The 23,159-nt window shown below is 34.6% G+C and overlaps 1 protein-coding gene across 2 annotated transcripts in view; it reads right to left on the reverse strand.

The window, feature by feature from the left end:
- Positions 1-11,152: 11,152 nt before the first annotated feature.
- LOC118192636 (uncharacterized) overlaps positions 11,153-23,159 on the reverse strand; it is a 119,830-nt gene continuing 107,823 nt past the window's right edge. For both annotated transcript variants that reach the window (XM_085814793.1, XM_085814792.1), the window contains exon 3: positions 11,153-12,608. In XM_085814793.1, coding sequence (XP_085670919.1) covers positions 11,153-12,538 — 1,386 coding nt within the window. In that variant the 5' untranslated portion in view covers positions 12,539-12,608. The remainder of the gene's footprint in view (positions 12,609-23,159) is intronic.

Below are 23,159 nucleotides of genomic sequence, written 5' to 3' on the forward strand. Positions count from 1 at the left end.
TTGCCATTTTATAAAGATAGATATTTAATATTTACTTAATTAAAACATATCACAAATAGAATTTCAATTTTAAAACTTCCGACGTTCATATATAAGTATCACTTTTTTAAACGTAATATAGTATAACCGGAAAAATACTAAACTATTAGAAAAGAATATTATCATCTTAATAATAACAATAAAAAGAAGAAAGTAACGAAAAGGTAATAGGATTTCTCTACCTGATTTTATTTTGGATGCAGACGCTAGTGTACAGAAGACGTAGATTTAGAAATTTTACTGTCTAAATATAGTAGTATATTGAAAACAGTATTATATTATTTATTTTATATTGTTATAGCATTTATCATATTTATGGTGTCAAATAAGAAGCAAAACGTCATTGAGAAGTACAGATAATTTAAATTTTTATTTGATTTATTTCTTTACCGTGATGAGCAACACATTTCGGTAATAGAAATTAAAGTAACATATATATCGCTAATTTGTAACCAGTTCTGGTTTTCATTTGCGTGGACAGAAAGCATTAGATGAAAATATTAGTAGGTACTTACACATTATCTTGTCAACCGGGTAAATAGAGCGATTTAGCGCCAATTATGGGTGACACTTCGTTTAGGGATGGGATTATGGATTATTCAGTTACTGCAAAGCACACGAGGGCTATCTGCTTAAAGGGAGGGATGCCTTCGTGAAGGACTTTCTAAAGGAAACTGGCTCGTATACACGTTACACATGGGGAAAACCACGAAAACGCCCATGCAGCCAGCCTGTTCGCGGGATTCGAACCTCGGACCGAACTATCAGTGTTCAGCGTCTTTACCGCTCGGCCGCTGGTGGTCCCAAACACTTCGTTTAGAATTACACAGTAACGATTGGCATTTGGCTATTGTTGCCGGACTTTGCCAACGATCGACGGAATACTACGCAACTAGCTATTAATATCTCTAACACAGAAATATTTAATTAAACAAAACAGCAACAAAAAATGAAATTTAAAATATTGGCAGTCTGATCTTCCTGCGCTGGTCTCAGTTTAACATTCAAAACAATTTCAAGTTAAACAGCTACAATAAGCTTAATAGTTTAAGATTTAATCACTTAGAAATTAGAGACATGGAAAAATCTATATTTAAAATAAACTGTTCAAATGCAAATCCAAATACAATAAGAAAAACTTCCAATATACTATTACATCATAAATTAACACCACGTAGAGAGCTAGGTACTTATTTAACAAGGAAAAGAAGTGCTTCAAGTGTAGCTGCGTGTTAATTTTACCGAATCGCTTTCGCAATAAGTTTACAGCAAATGGAAATGCTCAAAGGAATGAATATTCTGAAATGGTAATACTTAAACTATACTTAAATACCTTCAAATGCAAATATTTGTGTTTCGACAGATCTCTAAATCCATTGACTAAAAAAGTAATTAAAACAAATGAAAAGAGAAATTGTTTTGGGGTCGTTAAAAGGATTATTCTGTATCGAGGCAGGTAATCCAAGTGTCCCCCACTATGGAATTGCATGATTTCGGTTGAACCTTTCTTAGGCGAAAATGGTAGAAGTAATTGAAATTAATTTTTTTGAGGAAATGTTTCTAGAATTTCCTTTCTTGAAACCTTTTGAATTGTTTTAAATGTATCGTGAAGCCTAAAATATTGATAGCAAGAACGATATAACACATAGATAGCCCATTATGAAAAAAAATTATATAGGATAATTTTACTTACCAAAACTGCAGAAAAAGAGAACACAGAGTTTGCCTATGGAAAGCGAAGCGTAGCTTAGAGACAGTGGCCAATGATGTTTATTGGAAAAAATAACAATTAAAGAATTTTAAATGTAACGAAATTATATTGTAATTGAATGTTCTGCTTATAATAGTTTACAAGGTAAGCTATTATACAAGATAACCTTTCACGTTATCCAACTAACTTTTGAATCTACTTATATCGAGTGTTTTTCACTATAAAATGAATCTACCGACAACATCCTTAGCAGCGAAATTTGGAAGTTAGCAGCATTTTCTAAGAAACTGTGAAACTTAAAAGAAAGTGTAAATTAGAAAGTTATATAGCATCTCTAAGTTAATAAACTATATTACATTTCATAAATGCATGCAAATAAAAGGCTTCAAAATACGCATGCTCAGATGTGATATGGACTTAAAATTAGGACATCGAAATGCGCAGATGATAGTTAATCTTCAGACATTCATACACGGTCTATTCGAAAATTAAGGAGGTGATGATGTAAAAAAAATATTGAACATATGTTGTAATTGCAGTCTATAATCTTCATAACTTAAACTTCCCATGATCTAATTTAGCGTTTTCCGACGTGCTGCCTCTCTTCATAATAGCGAAAGAAATCTTCATCTGAGAAGTTTTTCAAACCTTTTATACCCAAGACGTTATCAACTGTTCTGAATTCTGAGCTTAGAGAATAAAAGAAACTACAAATAGTTAAATAAAAGCTGTAAGGTAGATGAGAAAGTGTTGTTGTATATTTTAAGAGAAAAATTTCTTACAGGAAATGAATGCTATGTTATTTAGCACATTGTCATAGTGAAGAAACCATGCATTTGCTAGGTCCCGACGGCGATGCACAATTCTTTCTTCTCGGAAGCTTAATTACATATTGGCACTTGTACCTACATGATCTATATCCTTCTCAGTTCTTGAAACTAAAGAACGACTTTAGCTCTGTTAGACATTAGCGTTTTCCTTCCCGTTCATGATAGCCTTGCGTCATCTGAAAAAAGACGGCATCCGTATATTAGTGATCCTCAAGATACTAAACATTTTCAGAATTAAATTATCAAGTTAAGAAAAGTGTGCACTGAAATGAGAAGGACTAAGCTAAATACTTAGATCCTCCCATCCGCTTACCTCATTTTCCTTTTTATTCCTATACTGCGCTGTGGGAAAAAAACATTCACAATGCTTTGTGATAAACTGTGTGTGATGAACATCATCGAGTGATAATGGCAGGTTAATCGAGGGAAGAGTATCACTAAGGAGCCCCTTTTTTATAATGAGTAATAAACGGAAGGGTAGGGATACCGCATGGAAGTAAATGTAGAGTTTTGGATGCCTTAAAATTCAAATGAATGGAAGATCAGCTATGCTTATTCAAGGTTCAGAGACAAAATAATACAGAAATATAAATTTTGAGCGAAATAGTTAACATGTCCAACTAAATGATACTCTACCTAGTGAATTTTCAACCTTTATTGCCTTATCCTCCTGTCTCAACGCCCGTCTTAATGTTATTCTTGTTCCTAAATTTATTATTTTCCAATTTTTCAAGTTAATGTAGTATGCGGTAAAGAACTATATTCATAAATCGAAGAAGTATATATATATGTAAAATATAAAAAGTACGATGGCTTTGCTCTACGCGAATAAGCATCCTCTAATTAACGTTCCGCAATTTCAGGATCTTGCCCCCTAGAACAGTACTTTCGAGAACATTCTGGCATGTTACGTAATCGCTGCTATAAATGAAGCGTTCGCGCCATTTTTCGTCAGATTGCCTTTCTCCGCCTTGCCGCTGTAAAACCTTGTTGCTGCCGCTCTCCCCGTCTGTCTTCTTTGTTAGAATAGTTATAACGTCGAAAGCTTAACCTTATTTTAATTTAAATCATTATTGTATATGTAGTTTTTGGAAAATCTGAAAGAATAATGATCTGCCATTTTAAGTAAATAAAGCTATGGAGTTTTAAAATTTAAATTCTTCTGTGTCTTCAATTCGGATGTCTTCTCATTCCGCAACTACCACAACCGGACTCTGATGTGACCAGATTGCTAAGCTTCATCATTTCCAATGCCGATCTACTGCAAATACTATATATAGAGAGATAGATAGATTTATAAGAAAAGGAGAGGTTAAAACTAGCTATAGCCGTAAAGAACATTTGAACTTCCTAATTCCTGATATTACATGTAAAACAATGCCAAATCATCTAAATCAAAATTAAATCGAAATATGCATGCGGAAAAAAAACCTATCCATTGTACGTACAATAGAAAACTTGTACAAAAAAATCAAAAATTGTACGCGGAAAAAACCTACCCAATTTACATAAAACAAAAATATTGTACATATAAAAACATGACTAATCTTTTCTGTTCAAGGCTTCAAACATTAAAAGTAAATTAAAAAGCCTTGGTTTATCCCCTTGATAAGTCGATTAATCTGCTATCAATGACAATAGCTACTTTTTCAATACTTAAAATATACTTTGGTTTTGATATTTTTGCGGTTAAAGATTAAAGATTTTTCTTAGCAGATGTTTTCAAACAAGGAGCTTGAAATTTAAAATACTAATTTAAATTCTGACTAAAAATTTTTTTTTCATTCATGGTTTTAAATTTGTGTACTTTGAAATTAGTATATGGAAAGTTTTCTTATTATAAATTATATATATATATATATTGGGATATAAATTATATTAGGATATCAACTTTGAAATTAAATTGATTCATTAATTCTGTAATCAGAATTTATTTTAAATTTTGTCTTGAATGTAGTTACTCTTTAGCCTTTATAGATTTCTTCAGATTTTTTAAATTTTTTTGCTATTGTATATAAATGTTTGTACTGTATGAGTGCGAAGGCGTGTAAGGGAGAGATCTGATTTTTTTAGACTTTTAAAATAAATTTTGTTTGATATGAAATTTGGATTAATAAAAAGAGTTTAGGAGTTTCAAGGGATTCATAGGAACGAAACATGTCTTCGACACCAATTAATCAATTTGGCTTAAGGCTTCAAAACACTTTTCCCTTGGCAAGTTCTGTTTGAAGCATTAAACAAAAAAAAAAAAAATAAATAAAAATAAAAAATAAAAAAAAAAAAATAAAATAAAATAAAACTTCTATTATTTTTGGTTTTGTTATGTACAAATTTCATGTATTATATATAATGTTACTCCCTGAAGTGAACATTATTTGATTCCAGTTTTGTAATTTTCTTTAATTTGCATTCTGTCAGTTTATAATGTAACCCGGAGAAATTAGGTTAACCTTCAAAATTTTTAATACGGAATTTTATTCTTTTCGTTCCTATTTTTTTATTTGTTATTTTATTATATTACGTTATACATTTATTAATACATAAAATGTTATTATATTTAATAAGTATAAATAAGGAGACGTCGTTATTGATTTTTTTTCGTTTACATTGTACCTAGTTTTCTCAGCCCTTTTGGTCTTGTGATTACGTTTGGGATAATCGTAATTATTATGGTTTTAACCTGAAAAAATTCATACACGACGGTTTGTCCGGTGTCTTTGATATGCTATTTATTAAAAACTTTGAAACAAAAAAATTTTACAGTGACTTCCATAATCATCTGATCCAACTCTCTTACAATCTTTCTTAATTTTCTAAAAGAAAAAAGGCTTTCAGATGAATGCTTTCATAAAGAATGTCCTAAAAGTTTACAAGATTTTATATTACATCCACTACGTGTTAATGCTGAACTGTACAATCTCTCCCATTTGCAAATGCGTATTGTGGCGCATGGTAGATATGTTGAAAGTTATACTAATGCCCCTTTTGCAATACATGACATTTTCAAAAGTTACTGTAGTCACTTAATTAAGCTAGCCATTTAGTTGAATTAATATGTTTATTTAGTCCTAAATAATAAGAAGTAAACAATTAATGAGACAAATTATACTATAAACTAATAGCCAATAATCAGTATTACTGTACTTACAGATAATATTATTTTTATAGTTTACTTTTAACTAAACATCATTGGGTAGTTTATGATTTTAATGAGCATTTTATGCAATTCGTTTGAATAAATTACATAACAGCGTTCGTGAATTTTAAATTGTTTATTCAGTCTAGTTTAGTTTCCTTAAGTTAAAAAAAAATTAATACTTGGATAGTTGAGCTAGCCACTTAGTAGTTAACACACGCTTTTTATGAGTCCTAGTTTATAAGAATCAATTATGTATCATTCATCCGAATGTATACTGCTTTTTTTTATACCGAAAATGCGAATCCAGAATCGAAGACAAAATTTTATAACATTCTACTCATATGTATTTAATATTGATCATAGGGAAGAAGCTTTATTTAATTCATAAAATTATTTATTTCATTCATGAAAACTTTGTATTCAGAAAAAAACTTAAAATATTTACTCTTCAAATTACAGAGTTTTCCTTTTCCGCTACCCCTAAACCTAGATTTGACTGCCGGTATTTGGAATTATGGATGAGCTATGCCGGCTGGACTCGGGCTCCCCTTAACAGAAGACCGATGATGGTAAAAAGACGATGACTCCCTTCAGATGGAAACATCTTAATGAGGTAGATTCATGGCAGGTGAGCCGGAGGACTTCTGAAGATGTTAGTTCAGAATGTGGATCTTCCCGATCTTCCCCACAGGACTCTGGTTGACCATCGGTGACAAGGCAATTTAGCTTTTATCAAATCGCTCACATTTCTTTTCCTTTTGCGAGTGCCAATAAAAATTGGGGCAGAGATGATACCGTGAAAATAAGAAGAAAATCTTTCCCTCTCAAGCTTGCACCTGGGTTTTAAAGAGTGGAGGGTGCCAGATTCTCGATGATCCAAAAGAAGTGAAAAATTTCAACGCTCACGCCGAGATCAAATCAATTGAAAAATGTGTACCTTTTTCTTTCTTCATTTCGACCCTTTTCGTCTTTAACGTAAACCATTCCCCCCTGCCAAAGTAATTCTTTTTCAGCCAAAAATCTCCTCCGTGGTCAGAGTGAAGAAAAGGTGTATTGTTGCGTGCGTACGGGTTCGTTATGAAATGAATGCACAAGTCCTATGAAAAATGAACAAAAATTTATTATTATCACAACAAAAATGCTTAAATTTTCTCAAATTATCATGCAGTATTACAATATCTCACAGTAGTTATCTTTTAACTACTCAAATGTCCAATAGAACGTAATTCAAAACAGCTAAAGAACGCTAATCCGCGAATTCGCTACAATCAACAATAGTAGTTTTCTAAACAACAACAAACTAAGCAACTACTACAAACTGAGATGTTTTCCTCCTTTTATAAGATTTTAAAATCACGCGCTAGAATTTTCCAGTACTTTCTCGAAATCAAAAAGAGATATTTATTTATTTAATGCACGCGCTCTTGTATTTTCAATTTTCCGGCTTAGCTTTCTTTTAATATTCGTCACGCGCTGCACTGCGCGAGAAATAAAACCATTTAATTTATAATTGAACTAACATTAGCTTTTTAAATACCAAATTCGTAACACTGCCCCCTTCCCAAGGACTGCACGTCCCGGGCAGTACAATCCCTGGACAGGAAGCTAAACTTACAACTGTGGCATAAATGCAACTGAGGCATAAACATTACATTACAATATCAAACAATATAAACAATAAATGCAATAACTAACTTAAACAAATCAAATGCTATCAAATACTAAATACAAAACAAATACTAAATACAAATCAAATACTAAATACAAATCAAATCAAATACACATTTATAAACAAAAAGGACCATGGTCTGATACTATTTACAATTATTTACATTACGTACTATGGCCATAGTAATGAGCTAACCTGTCGTAATGAACGACTTTAGGTTTAGAGTTCGAAGACCTACGAATCCGAACCACGACGTCATTCAGTCTTTTTAGGACTGTATACGGGCCATCCCAAGGTGACTGTAATTTCGGACAAAGTCCTTTCCGTCGAGTCGGATTCCACAACCACACCTTGTCTCCTTCGTGGAACTGATGTTCAGTAGCTCTTGTGTCGTAGCGGGTCTTCATCTTCTCCGTCGCCAAGTTGACTCGCTCTCGTGCAAAGTTGTGCATCACTTCAAACCGGGCCTGGAGATCTTGAATATATTCCTCAGACGATGAAGGAGCATCCGGAGGGCGGCCAAACAATAGATCACAAGGCAGACGAAGGTCACGACCGAAGAGCGTCTGTGATGGAGAATAGCCGGTAGTCTCGTGGACAGCACTGCGGTAAGCCAGTAAAAAGAGTGGTAATTTCTTGTCCCAGTCCTGTTGGTTTCTGGAAACCACTAATGAGAGGTTATTAAGGATGGTTCGATTGAACCTCTCTACCATGCCGTCCGACTGGGGATGCAATGGCGTCGTTTGAGTTTTGTCAATGCCGAGTAGTTTGCATAGTTCTTTGATTACTGCCGAGGCAAAATTCCTTCCCTGATCGGAATGTAACTGAGGAGGCACTCCGAACCTGGAAATCCAGTGCTGTATCATTACCTCAGTTACTGTGACAGCCTCTTGATCAGGAATAGGATAAGCTTCAGGCCACTTGGTGAAGTAATCAATGACAACGAGTATGTATTTGTTGCCATCAGCAGTTCGTGGCAGAGGTCCCAGGATGTCAAAGGCGATACGTTCAAAAGGCGCCCCTACGTTGTAACGTTGCAGCTTGCCTTGGCTGCGTCTCCTCGGTCCTTTCCGACGTGCACAGGCATCGCAAGATCGGCACCACTTTTGCACGTCATCCTTTGCATTATTCCAGTAAAAGCGCTCACGAACTCTCTGCAAGGTCTTCGTTATTCCAAAGTGACCTCCAGTAGGGGTGCTATGTAACTCTTTAAGGACATCAGGAATGCGGGATCTTGGAAGTATAAGTTGCCATCGGAACCCCTTCCCATCATCCGATTCGAATTTCCGGTATAAGACGCCGTTTCGAATGTGAAGTGAATCCCAGAGTGCCCAATATCGTTTGGTTGTAGGACTACAGATAGAAATGTCCTGCCAGGTAGGTTTTCTGTTTAATGACTCCATTAAATCAATTATGGGTTTAATGTCGCGGTCTTCCAGCTGGTCTTTCCTGACTTCATCATCACTCCACGGTTCTCGATCAGCCGATGTTGATGTTGTAATTTGTCTTGCGACCGGAGTCAGCAGCTCGTATTTCGCTTCCAACCTGGAACAATATCGGCAGCTTTCTTGGCAAGGTCTTCTAGACAGGGCGTCGGCGTTTCCGTGTGATGATCCCTTACGATGACGGATAGTGATGTCATATTCTTGGAGTCTCTGTATCCACCTGGCTATTTGACCCTCAGGATTCTGGAAATTTAAAAAAAAGCCAGGTCAATGATGCATGATCGGTGCGGAGCAGAAATTTTCTGCCGTATAGATAGTGATGGAACTGTTCTACAGCTTTGACTATGGCGAGCAACTCTTTCCTGGTGACACAATAATTCCTCTCCGGTTTAGACAGGCACTTGCTCCAGTATGCCACTACACGTTCTTGGCCGTCTATTTCTTTGGACCAAACAGCACCAACACTTTCATTACTCGCGACGGTGTCGAGAATAAATGGTCGGTCAAGCTGAGGATACGTCAGGATTGGAGCAGATGTTAAAGCCTCCTTTAAGTTGTTAAATGCATCCTCGCATTCTTTTGTCCACAAGAACTTCTGGTTGCTCTCTGTCAGCTTGTGTAGGGGTCTTGCGATGGAAGAAAAGTCCTTCACGAATTTCCTATAGTAGGTGCAAAGCCCTAGGAAGCTTCTCAGCTGATGGACATTTTCGGGACGTTTCCAGGATTTAACGGCTGATACCTTTTCAGGATCCGTGCGCACACCTTCTGCAGAGATGACATGTCCCAGGTAAGTCACTTCCTTTCGGAACAATTTGCATTTAGCGGGACTCAGCTTCAGATTGGCTTCTTTCAGTTTCTGAAGCACCTTCCTAAGATTTTCTAAATGTTCTTCAAAACTCTTTCCGACGATGATGATGTCGTCCAGGTATATCAGGCAGGCTTCGTAGGAAAGGCCTTTCAAAACAGTTTCCATAAGACGTTCGAATGTTGCCGGCGCATTACACAGTCCAAACGGCATCACCTTGAATTGCCAAAGCCCTTGTCCCGTAGTAAATGCCGTCTTTTCTCGGTCTTCAGGCTGTATTTCTACCTGCCAATACCCACTCTTTAAATCAAGTGTTGAGAACCACTTGCTTCCAGAAAGAGTGTCTAGAATGTCGTCAATTCTAGGAAGAGGGTAACTGTCTTTCTTCGTAACCTCATTCAACCGGCGATAGTCGACGCAAAATCTTGTTGAGCCGTCTTTCTTTCTGACTAGGACGATGGGAGATGCCCATGGACTTACTGAAGGCTCGATGACATCGCCTTCTTCCATATCTTTTAACAGTGTTCGCACCTCTTCCTGTTTAGCAAACGGTAGACGTCTTGGATGTTGCTTGATCGGGGGATGATCGCCGGTATCTATTCTATGTTGTGTCAAACTAGTTCGACCCACGTCAGAAGACGAGCAGGAGAAAACAACTTGAAGATCTTTGATGACGCGATCGGCAGCATTCTTCTCTTCATCGTTTAATTGCGCATTCTGAAGTAACTCTGATGTAATGCTTTCTGAAGACACGGATTCTTGGATGTTACTCTTTCTTTCAACGGTGGTTACTGGAGTACATGTTGCAACCACTTCACCTTTCTTAATAACTCTCGCCTTCTCAGTTACATTGGCGACTCTCACCGGGATAACCGTTCTGGATAGGTCGACGAGTGTTGAGGCTACTAGTACTCCTTTTGGGCTATTACAGTTATTGGGATATTCTATGATGCCGTAGCGGAAATTTCTGTTTTCGGCTATGGATCCAGGAAGTAAAATTTCTGTTCTTCCCGGTATTGTGATATTGTCTTGTGCTATGATTTTATGGACAGATTTAACTTCATCATTGACTCCAAATAACGCTATGTCCTCAGATGTAGAATGCAATTCGTTATTTTTAAAGTCCAAGGAAAAATTGTATTTCTTTAGAAAGTCCAATCCGAGTATGCAAGAATCAGTGATCTCTGCTACATATGCCGTGTGATGGTAAGCGGCACTTCCAAACGTGATGTTAGCATTTACTTTTCCATCGATGTTGATCTTCTCACCGGACACAGTCTGTAGGGTAACGCAGGGCGGCGTCCAGATAAGTTTGCTTCCCAGTTGTTGAGCCAAATCTTTTCGGATGATGGTAACGTTGGCTCCTGTATCTATCGTCATATTGTAGGGAACTCCATTAATATGTCCTATTATGAAAAGTCCATTACTGCCGCCTCTCACTGCAGAAATCTGAAGCGCTTTAAACTGGGGCTTTTCATGATCTGGCAACCTCCGCCCCGCGAGATGGCCACTAATTAGTTTCCCTGCTGTTTGTTAGGAGCGGTCTTAGCATCCGTGCCCTGGGATGTTCTGCAGTTTCGTTGTATGTGTCCTTCAGCATCGCAGTTCCAGCACTTTACGGTCGGTTTCTTGTCACCAATATTCTGTCTCAAGGCGTTCAGTTGTCTAGTTAAATCGTCTAGACGAGCAGTGACTTGATCCCCTGGCTCCTGGACTTGAGCAGCTCTGACTGGATGGCGGTCTCGACGGGTGGCTTGCTGGGCTACCTCAAATTTCATGGCATACACTAAAGCGCTTTTCAGATCTTTAACATCCGCCATTCGCAGTGCTTTCTGTATTTCAGGGTCCCGGATGCCATCGATGAAATATTTCAGGGACAGGATTTCCCTTGTTTCTGTCGGGCACTCCGAAAAGGCGTGATGTGACAGCCTTTCAACATCCGTGGCGAGCTCCTGAAGCGTTTCGGTGAGCTTCTGTTGACGAGATTTTAATTGGAGCCTGCTGTAGTCTTTTAAACATTTCTCGCCGAAGCGCAGCTCCAAAGCGCCGGATAGAGCTTCGAAATCTAGCCTTTGATTTTCGAGAAGCGTCTGCAGGATATCCGTTGCGTCTGCTCTCAGAGAAGCGGCGAGATGACAGGCCTTAGTTTGGGAATCCCATCCATTCGCATCCGCAACGATAGAAAATTGTGTCCTATACACCTGCCAGGAGGTCTTCTCATCATATGTAGATAGTTTCAGAACGGAACGAGCAGGCATCGATAAAAATTTGAAACCTTCAGAATTGTTTCCTACCGTCGCTATGCACTTCTTTAGGCTGTCAACTTCTTTGGCGACGGCAGCAGAAACCCTATCATCAATTTGTTGTTCGACGGCAGAAACTCTTTCTTCAATTTGTTGTTGGAAGGCCGAAACTCTTCCTTCGACTCGTTGCTCCACAGCCGACACTCTATCTTCTATTTCATCTTTGACAGAAGAAACCTTTTCTTCAATTTGCCCGACTTTATTTTCGACAGCTCCTATTCTGTCTTCCATAGCCTCAAATTTACTTTCTATTACGCAGGTTATTTCTCTTTTCATTTCGTCTTGACCTGCTTCAATCTTTTCTTGTACAGCTTTTATGTCTTCTTTAAAAGTTACTTGACCAGCTTCCAACTTTTCGTGAACGGCTTCCATTTCCTTTTTAACGGATCTCATCTCTCCTTTAACGGAATCTTGGCCCAATTTCATTTCTTCCTTAACGGATTCCTGGCCCAATTTCATTTCTTTCTTAACGGATTCCTGGCCCAATTTCATTTCTTCCTTAACGGAGTTGACGGCCCCTTCCATCTTTTCTTGGAAAGCAGCAAATGCAGTCATCATTTGCCTGAATTGTTCTTCCATCGCTCTTGTTATTGGCATTCAAATCCCACTTCTGACACCAAAAATTGTTGCGTGCGTACGGGTTCGTTATGAAATGAATGCACAAGTCCTATGAAAAATGAACAAAAATTTATTATTATCACAACAAAAATGCTTAAATTTTCTCAAATTATCATGCAGTATTACAATATCTCACAGTAGTTATCTTTTAACTACTCAAATGTCCAATAGAACGTAATTCAAAACAGCTAAAGAACGCTAATCCGCGAATTCGCTACAATCAACAATAGTAGTTTTCTAAACAACAACAAACTAAGCAACTACTACAAACTGAGATGTTTTCCTCCTTTTATAAGATTTTAAAATCACGCGCTAGAATTTTCCAGTACTTTCTCGAAATCAAAAAGAGATATTTATTTATTTAATGCACGCGCTCTTGTATTTTCAATTTTCCGGCTTAGCTTTCTTTTAATATTCGTCACGCGCTGCACTGCGCGAGAAATAAAACCATTTAATTTATAATTGAACTAACATTAGCTTTTTAAATACCAAATTCGTAACAGTATAAAGCGTAAAAGCATCTGTGAAGTCTCCAGCTTGAAGCTAGCGTCAAAAAGGTGATTTTCGAAGCATGAAAAATCTTCGCCGTTTTCTAATGAAAAAATAAACTTAATGGCAAATAATTTCTCAACTAGTAATTTTGGATTAAAAAATGTAAGTTCATCAAAAAGACAAAATGTTTATCTATACTGTGTATAAATTTAAAGTTGATAAGTCAATCATTTGTATTTTTAAATTCGAATCATACTCAAAAGTTATTTTAGACGCCTGCCTTTTTCAACCGAGAAAACTTTAGAAGATAAAGCTGAAAGCTCAGTGTTTGACTTCCCAAAATAAAGGAAATTAAGATTTAATTCACGAAACAAATTAATTAACAAAATTTAAACTTATAATAAATAATCAACTGAGCGAATACGCTCTTAAAACTAATTAGCAGTCTCTAATTAAAATTAATAGCTACTGTTGGATTTGTGTCCGTTGGATATGGCTAAAATTGTGAATATGATTTAATTAATTAACTTAATTGACAACACAGCAAGATGAACTGGGCCTTTAAAGCAATTTTTCTGATCAGATGGTACGAAAAAACAGTTCAAAGCATGAAAGGCAGTGAAAACTGTATTTCGTACAAGAATGTATAATGAAAACACGGCCGAAAGCAAGCTAAGGAAGTTTCATATTCCATGTCAAGAGGTACCATTAATCGAATAGAGATATAGCTATTTGTTTTGCAGGATTTCGTGGGAATCAATTTGTTTGACTACTCCTTCTGGCGAAATAATTACAGTAAACAAGTACCGAGAGTAGCTCACGAAATTCCATGAGGAAATTCATGAAAAAATTCAGATCTGGACGTCGACTTCAATCATAACAGTGCCAGATTGCTTGTTCCCAAGCAATGTTTTAATTAAAATGTTAAATCCATCATCAAGCACCGTATTCTTCAAATACTTATGCTTTAAATATTCATGCGTTCGGATATTGTAGCATAATTTGAATGAGAAGAAGTTTGATTCCACAGAAGCTATTAAAAATACCTCACTATATTCTCTGAAGAAAAGCCATGCAGTTTCTCCGTGAAAATAATCCTTTGAGCCTGCAAAATATTGGACGATAGTTGTAGAAAATAACGAGCATTATATCATACATAACAAATAAATAAAAAGTAACATAAATAAAATTTTTTATAAAATTAAACACAAATCTCATGGCATAATTAATGAACTAGAAAGAGAAAAATAATTTATAATATAGTTTGATAGGAATAAAAGATTAAATAATTATTGAAAAAAATTCTACAGGTTTATATCACGAATAATAAAAGTATAGAGTGACTTTAGTAAATTTACAAACATAATGGCTTTTACTTTTGACGCTGAAATTCGATTATTTGATTTAGGTGCTCACGTTTTTATTATTCGTGGCATAAAATAGTAGATCAATTTTGTAAAGAGAATTACTTAATCTCTCGTGTTCATTAAACTAGATGATAAATTATTTTTTCTAGCTCATTAATATTTTATGAGATTTAAATAAAAGCTTATTTTATAAAAACTTTCCTATTATTATATGTTCATCCTTTTATTCTCAGTGGCATTATCAATAAAATTATTCAATTGAAAAATCATTTTTTAACAATGAATTTTTATAAATCAGTTTTCAAAAATTCTGCTGTATCAATCGAAAAGAATTCAGCGATTTTCCAAAAATCAGATATTATGTTAAAATCTCATATGAGAACGAAAGAAGACAATTCATGCCTTAAAGTTAATTCATCTCACAGTTATTTAAAACTAACATAATAGAATGCAAATCATAAAATGAGATAATAGTAAAACAATAAAAAATCTTAAAGGATTTCTATTTTAATGGTTCCTCAAAAGAAACTTTGAAGGTTTTTTTATGCTCTCGCTGAGCTCGCAGTTGACCCGCCTACTCTTACATTTACTTCTACTAACCGAATTCTTTTTAACTGTTTAGATTTATTACTAAGTATCGTTTTCTTCGCACTTACGTCTCATACAGTCATACTACAATAAAATCAAGAAAATTTTAAAAGCAGCATAGCAGCATATGCTTAGAATTCCCGATGCAGTGTTAAGTGTTGGCATATATTTTTATATTTTTTCAGTCTTTTTACTTCCTTGTACGAAGTGAAAAGGAAGTATTGTAATCGCGAAAATTTTCAGGCATCATATTTCAACAAAAATATCCATTTTGACCGCTACTGAATGTAATTTGGCAATGTTTTTGCATGACATCTGTACGTAAGGACTGAATAAAAGACTCTTTTCCCCCCAAAAAATTATAAAAGTGATTTAAAATGAATTTTGAAGAGAATGTTTCGTGGCGTTTGTACATACGCATAACTCAAAAATCAGTAGCCTCAGAACGTTGAAATTTTGTATATACTACTGCTATAACATGTAGATGTGCACCTCGTATTTTGGTTGCAATCGGCCGCACCAAACGTGTATAAATATATGTATATATATATATATATATATATATATATATATCTGCTCTGTTAACTGGCTCAGTGATCTCAGGTTCTTTACTCTTATATGTTTGTAAATTGTGCAGATTTTGCTTTAAAAATGGTTGAATTATGTTGTTCTTATCTTCCGGGTAAGGTTTTTATGCCTTTAGTAAATCTGTGTGCAATATTTTTAGAATTATCGACAATTTAAAAGTTGTTTAAGTGAAGCTAAGCCTAAATAATTTTGCGATGGCGGACATGTTTGTTTACATTTCAAACTTGGCAAAATAGCGGATTTTTTGCCAATCTAGAGAAACTAAGCTTCGCAACAACAAAGATAACGCCTTCTTTTATTATCGCGAATTAAATCATATTTAATCCATTCTGGAATTTATTCGAGGAAATAAGTGTTTAAGATTTACTTCGTAACTTTTAATACAGATATTTTGAGATTTTATGTATTTTTGCCTTGTCGCGAAGTGAGAACTGAACTAATTGAATGAGAAATACTGAATCTTCTGTGGAAAAACTGTTTCTTTTTTCTTTGGTTTGCTTATTTTCTTTTATACATCGTTTTAGATTTATTATAGTATTTGAATAGAGCATGTGTCAACGATTAGATAATTCTTCCAATGATATAAATTTATATCCATTCTGAGTTATAGCATTAACGAAATGTAACGCTATTAAGTGAATTTAGCGCCAGAGTGTCGCTACGGTAAACAAATATAGTGAATTTTAGAGTGCATTGATTCAGTTGTGGTTTATGCGTTATCGACGAAGTGGATTTAATTCAATAAAATAACTTTAAACGAAATACGAGAAAAAATGCATATAACTTAATATTCCGTACAAGAAAGTCATGTGGTGTACACATCAGATTTTTTTAGTTTATCATATCCGTTTTCTTAGTAAAGATGGCTATCAAAAGTATTGTTGTTGTCTTTTTGTTATTAAATTTTTATCTGTTAATTTTATTTATTAAATATCACGTTTTTGTACTTATGCCACAGAAATTCAGTTCAACAGCAAACTATATAGTATTTAAAAACGACATATTTTTAGATTTGCCGATAGAATGTTAGAGGGCTGCCATGCACATTTTCATATTCGCTATATATATTTTTTTTAATAGTTCCTGAAATAGTTATCACAAAAAGGAAAAGTACATGATTTTAATGAATCTAGTTAGTATAATTTTATAACAATATTGAATATTTATAATTAGACATCTTATTTTAAGTTTATTTAAATCAATAACATGAAGTACTGAAACGTCTTAAGAACCGCGTTAAAAACAGAGCCTTTAAAATTTCGCGTATAATTATCATTTGTGAGAATCCCACTGCTACTCAACGCTACACTAACAACGCACTTAGAACTAGCGGAGAATAAAGATGCATTCTATGACATGTAAATGACGTATTCTAAGGCAGACAAAATTTGAAATTGTAAATTTAATGTTATTGAAAATATATTACAGTGTTCGTCTACTTGTGGCCTATTTAATTGAGTTACGCTGTTTTTTTTAATGCTGAATCATCATCGGAGATACAGTCACCCCGAGAAGAAAATATAGGCTGATTTTTGCTATTTTACTTGAAATAAAAACCTTTAAAGAAAACAAAAAAATTATTAATTTTTAACAAACTGTGTTTATTGCTTTCAAATCGCTTATTTTTTTATTCAATAACCTTTCAAATTAAATTTGTAAGTATCTTAGGCTTTACTAACGACAACACGCTGACGCGTGGATGATAAAGGTATTTTATTTCCGGCTGCTGCAACATGTGGCTTTCAAAGAGCCAGATTTTTGAATTAAAATTGAAGGATTTCCAAATAGCAACACTCTCGCTCGCTGCAGATAAAGATGTTTTATTTCGAACGATGCTGCTCGCTCTTAAATCGTTGAGTTTGTCAAACAGAAATTAATTGAAGTTTTACCAAATAAGAAATAAATAATAAAATCAAAATTCAAAATTCTGGCTTCTAGGTGCACATTTTCGGGGTGAAGGACTACATTATGCAAAATTTAATGGCCCTAGTCACCGTCGTTGTTTCACAGTGCGGAGGAACATAGATATAAATTACATGCAGATTTTTCATTATTTAATTTCTTTAAAAATAATGTAGAGCGATAATATTTGGTGACATGTATTTTAAACTTTATAGTGAATCGATGCAAAAAGTCACTTTGAGACTTATAGTCACTTTTAGAGCTAATAAACATTATTTAAGAGATTTATTTTCCACTCTACGCGATCGTTCAAACAGTAAAATTCTGAGAGTTTTTGTTTGTTTCTCAAACGAAGATATGCATAAAAAATTGGTCCTACATTTAATTTTAAACAGCCTAAAAGCAACTTCGAAAAAATATCTTGCACTTTCATTCACCATTCACAGTGAGTGTATATGCAAAATGTGAGGTCGATAAATGAGGGTCGCCAGGGAATTGTTTAAAAATGTTAGCAGATTTTTTATCAGCTTATAAAAAATTCGGTTAGTTTAAATAAAAATTTTCTAGAAAATTGAATAAATACTATTCTAACATTCTTGTTTTAAAAGAGAGTGAAGAGTTTATTTCATAAGCTTTGAAAATTTCATATCTGTATACATATTAGGATGCTAGATTTTTAAAGATCCGTAAAAGAATAAAATATCAATTACTCCGAATAAAATTAGAAACTAACTAATAATTAGAATACTAATTTCAAATAATTAGAAAACTAACTCTTAAAATGAAATGCTCAGAATTTTTTTTTAATTTTATGAAACTGGAAAAAATGAAACATGAGAAGACAGATTTCATTAAGACGCAGCAACACCAAAATTCTTGAAACTATTTTCCCTTGAAAGTGTTTGAAGGAAGAAATAGTTATTTCTCCTTCTGTTTCACATTGTGGCATATTTAAAAGGAAATGTAAAAAAAAAAAAAAAAAAAAAAAAAAAAAAAAAAAAAAGCCCAATTAATATTTTAATCACTTTTTATTTAAAAGAGGACAAACAGTTTATTTTATAATCTGTAAAAAACTTAAAATTTTGCAAACGATACATTTTTTAAATATTGAAATTTTAAAATAATAAACGTCAAATAATTTAGGTTAACATAACACGCCAAACAAATATTCATTTAGAAGCAAAACAACAAAAATCAGCGTTATATATTTGCAAATTTTCCTTTGGCAGCTGAGAAGATGGTTCGATAAAACCATCGAAACTAGTTCTGTGAAAATTGTAAACAAAGAATCAGCGTTTAATTTGCAAATTTTCACAGAACTAGTTTCGATGGTTTTATCGAACCATCTTCTCAGCTGCCAAAGGAAAATTTGCAAATATATAACGCTGATTTTTGTTGTTTAAATTCTAAATTAATAAGCGTCAAACAGTCGAAAAAATCGAAAATTCTTCAAAAATTTAGAAATGACCATAAAAACTTGATACAAATTTCCTTTGAAAGCTCGTTTTCCTTATATCCTTATGGTGCAAATTAAAAATTTCTGAATTTTTAACTTGTTCGTTTAAACAAGGTTTTATGAGAAAAACCGTTCTAACAAAAATTAAATAAAAAGAGAGAGAAAGACAGAGAGTGACAACATTTAAAAAAAAATCTGAAAGCTTTTCAGATTTTATAGGGCACTTTTAACGAATTATCTGTAATCTTTATGCACTTAATGCCATATTCTTCGTCCTCAAACTATAAAATTCAATTCAACAGCAATATCACAAAATATTTAAAAAGAGTATATCTTCAGAATATCCGATACATAGTCTCACGCGTTCGAGGTAAAACTTTTTTTTTGGGGGGGGGAGGTAAAGTGTTGCCATTGCTTGCTTTGAAATCCTTGAGTTTGTTAATCAAACATTCTTTGAAGTTTTACAAAATATGAGACAGATAACAGAAAAAATTCCAGACTCAAAATATGGGCTTCCAGATGCCCATATTCGAGTGGAGGACTACGTTATTCAAAATTTGATGCCCTTAGGTACCGCTGTTTTTTCATAGTGCAAGAAACATGTATACATTCATGCAGATTCTTCATCATAGTTTCTTTAAATACAATGGAGGGCTCTAAAATTTGGTGGCAACAAATTTAAAAGTGAAACACCGTTTAATAATGGACGACGCAAAATGCCGAAACGAAATTAATAGCCCTTTTGGGCAAATTGCCCTTTGGGATAAAAATTAGTTAAAATTTTAAAAAATATGAACTCTATAATTAAAAAAATTCGAAATTCGGGCTTTCAGGTGCCCATTTTTGGGTGAAGGATTACGTTATTCAAAATTTGATGGCTCTAGATACCGTCGTTTTTTCACAATGCGAGAACATACATACATTTATGCAGATTCTTCATTATTTAATTTCTTTAAATATAACACAGGGCGATAATACGAGGCTTGCTATTTATATTTCTGCCCTAATTATGAAAAAACAAATGTTTATGATCGAAATTGCTTTTATTGATTTTCAAAATTTTCTGCATGAAGATCAATACACGTTTGTATGCGTTTGAACCTATTTTCGAAGCACTTTTCCCGCTTGACTGAGGTAACTCCAAAACATTCGATTGTAATGCATCAACCGCTTCTTCGGGTATCGCGAATCGCTGACCATGAAATTTATGTTTTATGTGCAGGAATAAAAAAAGTCATTGAGTACCAAATCAGGGCTGTAGGGCGATGACCTAACAATTCGATGTTTTGGCCGGTCAAAAATTCCTTTGTTTGCCCTGATGTGTGAGAGCTCTCATTATCATGATGAACAATGATTGGCTGCTTCTGCTTTTTTCAAATTTCTCCGATGACTTCTGGCAAACAAATGGTCGTGTACTATTCGGAATTAATCGTACTGCGTAGCTGTAACTCCACTGTCGCCACGTGTCCATGATTGGTCACCAGTGTAGGTGTGTCATCTGTATCACAGCATTTGATGCACCTTGAATGTATTTTTCCAACATTTCCTGGCACCATTCGACACAAGCCTTCTTTTGACCGTTTGTCAGATTATGCAGGATCCATCGTGAACGAATTTTTACGGCCAAATTTCATGTAATACCTTATTGATGCTCGTCGTACTAATGGCCAAAGATGTCTCAATCTCACGATTTGTCACATGACGATGTTGCTTTATCAGTTCACGCAAGACATCAATATTTTCTGGCACAACAATCGATTTTGGACGACATTCACGAAATTCGCACTGGAGCAAACGTCGATCACGATTTAGTCCGTTATACCAGTTTTTTACAGTGCTTTAGGATGGCGCTTTATCGCTGTATATAGGATTAAGTTCACCGAAGCACTCTTGTCTTGATAATCCACACCGAAAGTTATGAAAAATAATTGCAAGGAAATGTTCACGAGTCAGTTTCATCTTTTACCCGAGATGAATTTTTTAATTCACTGTAAACAACACAAATTACGCTAAAATGGCAAAACGTTCTGGAAAAGCTATGGCTAAAAATATCAAACTTTCGATTGGAATAGTCTGCGTTCGCATAGCAACACTTACTGTTGCCAATGCCAGAATATAAATAGGAAACCTCTTTTTTGAGGGCAACACTTTGAAATGTGAAACGACATTAGTGAAACAACGCAAAATACCGTTTTGAAACTAATAGCCCTTCTGAGCTACCACCCGTTTGGGCTAAAAAATCTAAATCGATCTTTGAAAAAAATAGCTTCACTATATTACATTGCCATCCACAAACAGTGTGTGTACCAAATTTGAACTGAATAAGCTTATCAGGAAATTTAAATTAAAAATTGATGATCAACTTTTGACCATACCATGAAACAGTTAACTAAATAAAATTTGAAAATATATTTAGTTCTTTCAGACATGACTGTATTTTTTCTAAATCGGAAACGAAATGCTGTAATAACCCGTTAACCAGGTAGAGAATTACAGTAATAAGGAATGAGCTTTGCTTGATGTAAGGAACTGGAAACCTATAGTGATAAGGATCTTAGTCTTTTATATGAATATACAGCATTATGACGCGATATAACTTGGCCAGTTCTAACAAAACACGTAACTATTTGAAAATCATACGCAGTACACGTACTTTTAATTAAAAACAAATCATAAAATTTAATAATAACAGTATTTATCATTAGCCACCTTTCTTATATAAAGCTTGCTGAGAAACAGCATTTTTAAATAATAATGTAAGGCAGGATAATAAAGCAAAGAAAGATCTTACAAAGACAAGAAAAAGCATAAAAGGTTACATCTGGAACGATTTTCTTCCATTATGCTGTAATGATAAAACACACAAAATCATACTTAAAACAATTTATTAATTAGTTTCTCCTTAATTGTAGAAAATTCTCTCTTTCTCTCTCGGATTTACTTTTTTCTTATTAACGAAAAGACTGAAGACATTCTACCTGTTTTTTATTATATCAAAACCATACCTTCGTATGATGTGGTTTTCTCTAATGTGTTCATATAATTTTTATCATTCAAGAAGTGTTTTGTTGGCAGATTCTTATACAGAAATATATTAAAATAGCTTTAAAAAAAAGTTGACTTAAAGCTGTTTTTTTTTCTTTATCAATCTTCATCTTCCAATAATAAATAAAGCGAAATCGATACTGTAAACAAGATGAAAGCTCCGAGCAGTTGACAGCTGTTAGGATAAACAAGCGTAACTTTCTGCAAAAACAGCGTTCGAAATATATCAAAATGTCCTTATGAGACTCTTTCACTTCTCACAGTCACAGTTAACGTTTCTTTCCGCTTCAGCAATCATCCGTTATTTTCTTTTGTCCGAGTGCTCGATTTCTAACAAAGGCAACAAAGAAGAAGAATGATATTAAAGTTAATGACAAGTTTAATCATCCCCTTGAATTGATTCTAAATGCCGAAGAATGGCTTCTTATTTTGTGTTTCAATTCCGACTCATCGGACGCGCAGAATTTCGCAATGAATCCTCCTAGAAGAGAGATAATCTAATTTGTTGACGCCTTCTATCAAACGTGTTTAGACTCGAAGAATTCCGGCTTCCAGCGAGAGGGAAAAGAAAAATGTCCGGGGTCCCAAAAAGATTTATTGCCGAATCTGACGGGGCATTATTAGGACGCCATTGTAAAACGGCATTAACTTGTTTTCTTACAATATGACAGACATTTTGAAACGCTGTCTTTCCTCCTCGATAGCGGAGTATATCATTTTTTATTTTTCATCATTCCTTTTGTACTTTTTTATTTCCCGGGTCCATGATTAACCTGGCCTCGCTGTCTACAAAGAACTCGGGGAGGAGTACTATATAAAAAAATAGCAACGTCATCAATGACCCAGCCAATCGGCTGATGGATAGCAATTAAAATGGCCGCCGTTAGTCACCGCATGTCGCTCTCTAATTGTTTCTGAATTCTCTGGCACTTACTCATTGCTGATGGGTCCTGGAGAATCAGTGCTCCAAGAATGGGGTATCGGCAATGAACGGGAGGGATTGCCGAAATGAAAGGATCACGCGAGATGGCAAAATGAAACTTCTGATTGGAATACAAAGACTGAAACAGACGATAGGGCACTGTAGCTTTGTGGGATGCCCGCTGATGAGACAATAATTTCATTCGAATTTAGAATGCGAGGAAGAAAATTAATTCCCTCA

The sequence above is a fragment of the Stegodyphus dumicola genome, chromosome 4, assembly GCF_044657685.1.
Source record: "Stegodyphus dumicola isolate Sdum_Otavi_A_Nest chromosome 4, ASM4465768v1".
Taxonomy (NCBI): domain Eukaryota; kingdom Metazoa; phylum Arthropoda; class Arachnida; order Araneae; family Eresidae; genus Stegodyphus; species Stegodyphus dumicola.